At 32.1% G+C, this 3,804-nt stretch overlaps 1 protein-coding gene across 1 annotated transcript; it reads left to right on the top strand.

Moving 5' to 3' along the window:
- The first annotated feature begins 387 nt into the window (after positions 1-387).
- On the top strand, positions 388-1,424 carry LOC110924075 (ethylene-responsive transcription factor TINY). The gene has a single exon (XM_022168119.2). The coding sequence runs from the start codon at positions 556-558 to the stop codon at positions 1,243-1,245; it is 690 nt and encodes a 229-aa protein (XP_022023811.1). The 5' UTR covers positions 388-555; the 3' UTR covers positions 1,246-1,424.
- The last annotated feature ends 2,380 nt before the right edge of the window (positions 1,425-3,804 follow it).

The following is a 3,804-nucleotide window of genomic DNA, read 5'->3' as shown; positions in this document are numbered from 1 at the left end:
TATTTGATAAACAGCGATCCTTCAAATTTACCGATTAACAGTAACATTTTTTTTTTCTCCACTCATAGTCACTCTAAAATAATATAAAGGATTCGATTGTGAATGCTTAAAAAGTTAAATCTTATGTTGGTTCTTGCTAGGTTGAAAAGATACAAGACAAAAAGGAAAGGAAAGGGAAAGAAACAGTGTCAAGTGAACTCTAGGAGCTTACCTATAGTAGTCTCCAAAAACAAAGGTAAAACTTTCTCCAAAAAGCAAGTTTGTGTGGTACTTGTTTGTGAAGGACCCCATTGTACTAAACCTCATCACTGGAGGGTAGCTATTTAGCAACCATTTCTCTCTTGCCCCAGTGCCCCACCCTAGCTAAGCCTACCCCTACCCCCCCCCCCCTCCCCATACCTATAGATCTTGTTATAAGTATCTGCATCACTCATTGGGAAATGAAGGTGTAAATTGCTAGATTGATCTACTGTCAATTAACTCTGATAAAGATCATAACTTTCTTTCTTTGTTTAGCTTTCAAACAAAACTAACACAAACAAACATAATGTGCTCATGACGGCTACTCTTTCCTCTTTTACCTCTGCCCTAATGAAGAATCAATCATCAGTGAATTCCATTTCTCAACTTGATGATTATTCTCCTGGATCAACAACTCAGCCAATACCTAACTCACAAAACCCTGAAACAAGAACAGTCAAGAGGACCCGCGATTCAAGCACGAAGCACCTGGTCTACCACGGTGTTCGGATGAGGAGTTGGGGCAAATGGGTGTCGGAAATTCGCGAGCCAAGAAAAAAATCAAGAATATGGCTCGGGACTTTTCCGACACCAGAAATGGCGGCCAGGGCACATGACGTGGCTGCCGTTTGCATAAAAGGAAGTTCCGCAATTCTTAACTTCCCCGAGCTCGTGGGATCACTGCCGAGGCCTGTTTCCTGCTCTCCAAGAGACGTGCAGGCCGCGGCAGCTAAAGCAGCCGCAATGACAGAATTCGACTCTCCAAGTTCTTGTATAGAAACAGCATCAGATGACCTTGATGAAATAATTGAGCTGCCGGTTTTAGGAACGAGTTTTGAGTCGCTAGAGTTGAATAACGAGTTTGTGTACACCGACTCGATGGTGGACGGGTGGTTGTATCCACCACCAGTGGTGAACAGCGGTGATGATCATGAGGATAGGTATGTTTCCGGGCAAGAACAAGTGATTAATACCGCCTTTGAATCTTCATGGTGGAATTATTAGCGTGTTATCTTTTTGGGTTTATTACTTTTGCTTTTTACTGTTTTCACTTTGGCCCTTTTTATTTTTTCATCCAAGGGTTACATTTGTTTGTGATTGTGTTGTCTATGTTTTGTCATTTGTGAACTCATTGATGACTTTTGTTGATATGTAAATAAAATAACCATAAGTCTCTCTCTGTTTCCCTGTGCAACACTGAGTTAACATGTGTGGGTTAGTGTTGGAGTCACAACTTTTTAGTAGGGTTCATAATAATATTCGGTTCCTTACCAGTTACGACTAAAGAGTACAGCTCATATTTTCCTTGAAAAAAGTCGTATTTTTTAGAAAATTCTAGTGATCCGGGGGTTCGCAGAGCCTCTTAACCTCCTTTGGTTCCGCCCTGATGGTGATGGTGGCAAATGTGGTAGACCATGAATCATTACAAAATGTGCATCAAGATTTGCATCAAGCCATCAAGTACAAGCTTGTAATGCATGCCAAGTTGCTTCCTAATTGGTTGATCCTCCAAGCTCCACATCATTTGTTTGCATTATTAAACTCTACAGTAACTTTCTTTTGGTTTTCTTAATTTTTCAACAATTCTAAAACTCACAATGTGAACCCATATGTGACAGCTTTATACATTATATTTTAATATTTAGTTATAACCATTTGTTAGTCACACATGTTATTAACAAATATGCCAAATTAAAATATTTTTCCGCTAATAAGAGTAAGAGTTTATTTTCATTAAATAATATATAAACACACATTATTACCAATATATATATATATATAGGGGATGGTTCAAATGAAAACCATTTTTATCGCAAAAACTCGAAAACTAACTAAAAAAAGCATAAAAAACACACCAAAAATTTTTTTTTTTCAATTTTTTTTATAAAATATTGCAGATTTTTTTATATAAAAAAGAGTAAACTTCCGTTTTGCTCCCTATGGTTTGTTCACATTAACGGTTTTGCTCCAAACCTTTAAAAATAGCCATTTTGCTCCCTGATGTTTCGGTTTTTTGCCAGTTTGCTCCCCGCCTCTAACTCCATCCAAATTGTTTGTGTTTCCATTTTGCTCCCCGCAGTGAGCAAACTGTCAACAAAACCAAAACATCAGGGAGTAAAATGACTATTTTTAAAGGTTTGGGGCAAAACCGTTAAAGTGACCAAACCACAGAAAGCAAAACGGAAGTTTACTCTATAAAAAAAATTTCAAAAAAAAAAAAAAAATTGTATTACACATGTGCACTACAATCATTTTATATATAAGTTTTTGTATTTAGGATCTTTTTATCATCTATTATATGTATTTCTTTGATTACATACATGTTAAAAGTAGTTTATATATGTTTAATTGCCAAAATTATATATATGTGTCATAACTAATTACATATATGTAAAAAAACTAGTTTACATATGTGTAATTATAAAATTACATATAAAAAATGATAAAATTACTTTTAACATGTATGCAATCGTAAAAATACACAAAATAAATGATAAAATTATCCTAAACATGAAAATATATAAACACAAAGATTGTTTATTAGGAGTTCTGCGAGTTCTGTAAATATTTATGGTTCTGAAATATATATAAGTGATTGTCAATGAAAACCACTTCATCGCGGAAACTTGAAAACTAACTAAAAAAACCTAAAAAACACACAAATTTTTTTTTCAAATTTTTTATTAAAAATCGCAGGTTTTTTAATATAAAAAAAACTTTTTTTCCAAAAAAAAACAAATTGTAATGTACATGTGTAATAATAATTCACATGTGTAGTACACATACACATGTGCACTACAAAAAAAAATTATTGAAAAAAAGTTTTTTTAATATACCTAAAATAGCGAAAATCGGTATGCAAAAAAAAAAAAAAATTGGGTATGCTTTTTTTGGCTTTTTAGTTAGTTTTCGAGTTTTCGCGATAACTAGTGGTTTTCATTTGAACCTTCCCCTAAATATATATATATATATATATATATATATATATATATATATATATATATATATATATATATATATATATATATATATATATATATATGTATATATATAGTGGAGGGTTCAAATGAGAAGAAATTCTTTGTAAGAAGAAAAAAGAAGAAATTTCAACCAATAGAAATGCTTCATTAGACTTCATTTAATATTTGTACTTAATGTAACTATAAGGGTATATTAGTAAACTTACATACATCATTAATTGGTAGTTTCATCTTTAATAACTAACTATATTAAATTTGTAACTTATTTTTAATACATATATTTTTCACAAAAAATAAAAATAAAATTTCATTTATAGTGTAGGATAAATACGAGACGTGTAGGATAAATTACGAGTTGTGTAGGATAAATTTCAATATATGTAGAAATTTTTTTCTCAAATGAACCTTCCCCTATATATATATATATATAAGAGAAGTCCACCCTATTTGAGAAACTTGAGAAGCAATCTAGACAACACATTTTTCCTAAGCAAAAAATGCAAAAAGAAAGGTGAAAAAAATGCAATTTTTTTTTTTTTGGAAAAATCGGAGCTTTTTCTATAAGGTTTTAATTCTCTTTTAT

Source organism: Helianthus annuus, chromosome 2 (assembly GCF_002127325.2).
Source record: "Helianthus annuus cultivar XRQ/B chromosome 2, HanXRQr2.0-SUNRISE, whole genome shotgun sequence".
Classification (NCBI taxonomy): domain Eukaryota; kingdom Viridiplantae; phylum Streptophyta; class Magnoliopsida; order Asterales; family Asteraceae; genus Helianthus; species Helianthus annuus.
Note: the sequence above shows the minus strand (reverse complement) of the source record. Positions and strands in the feature narration are given on the sequence as shown.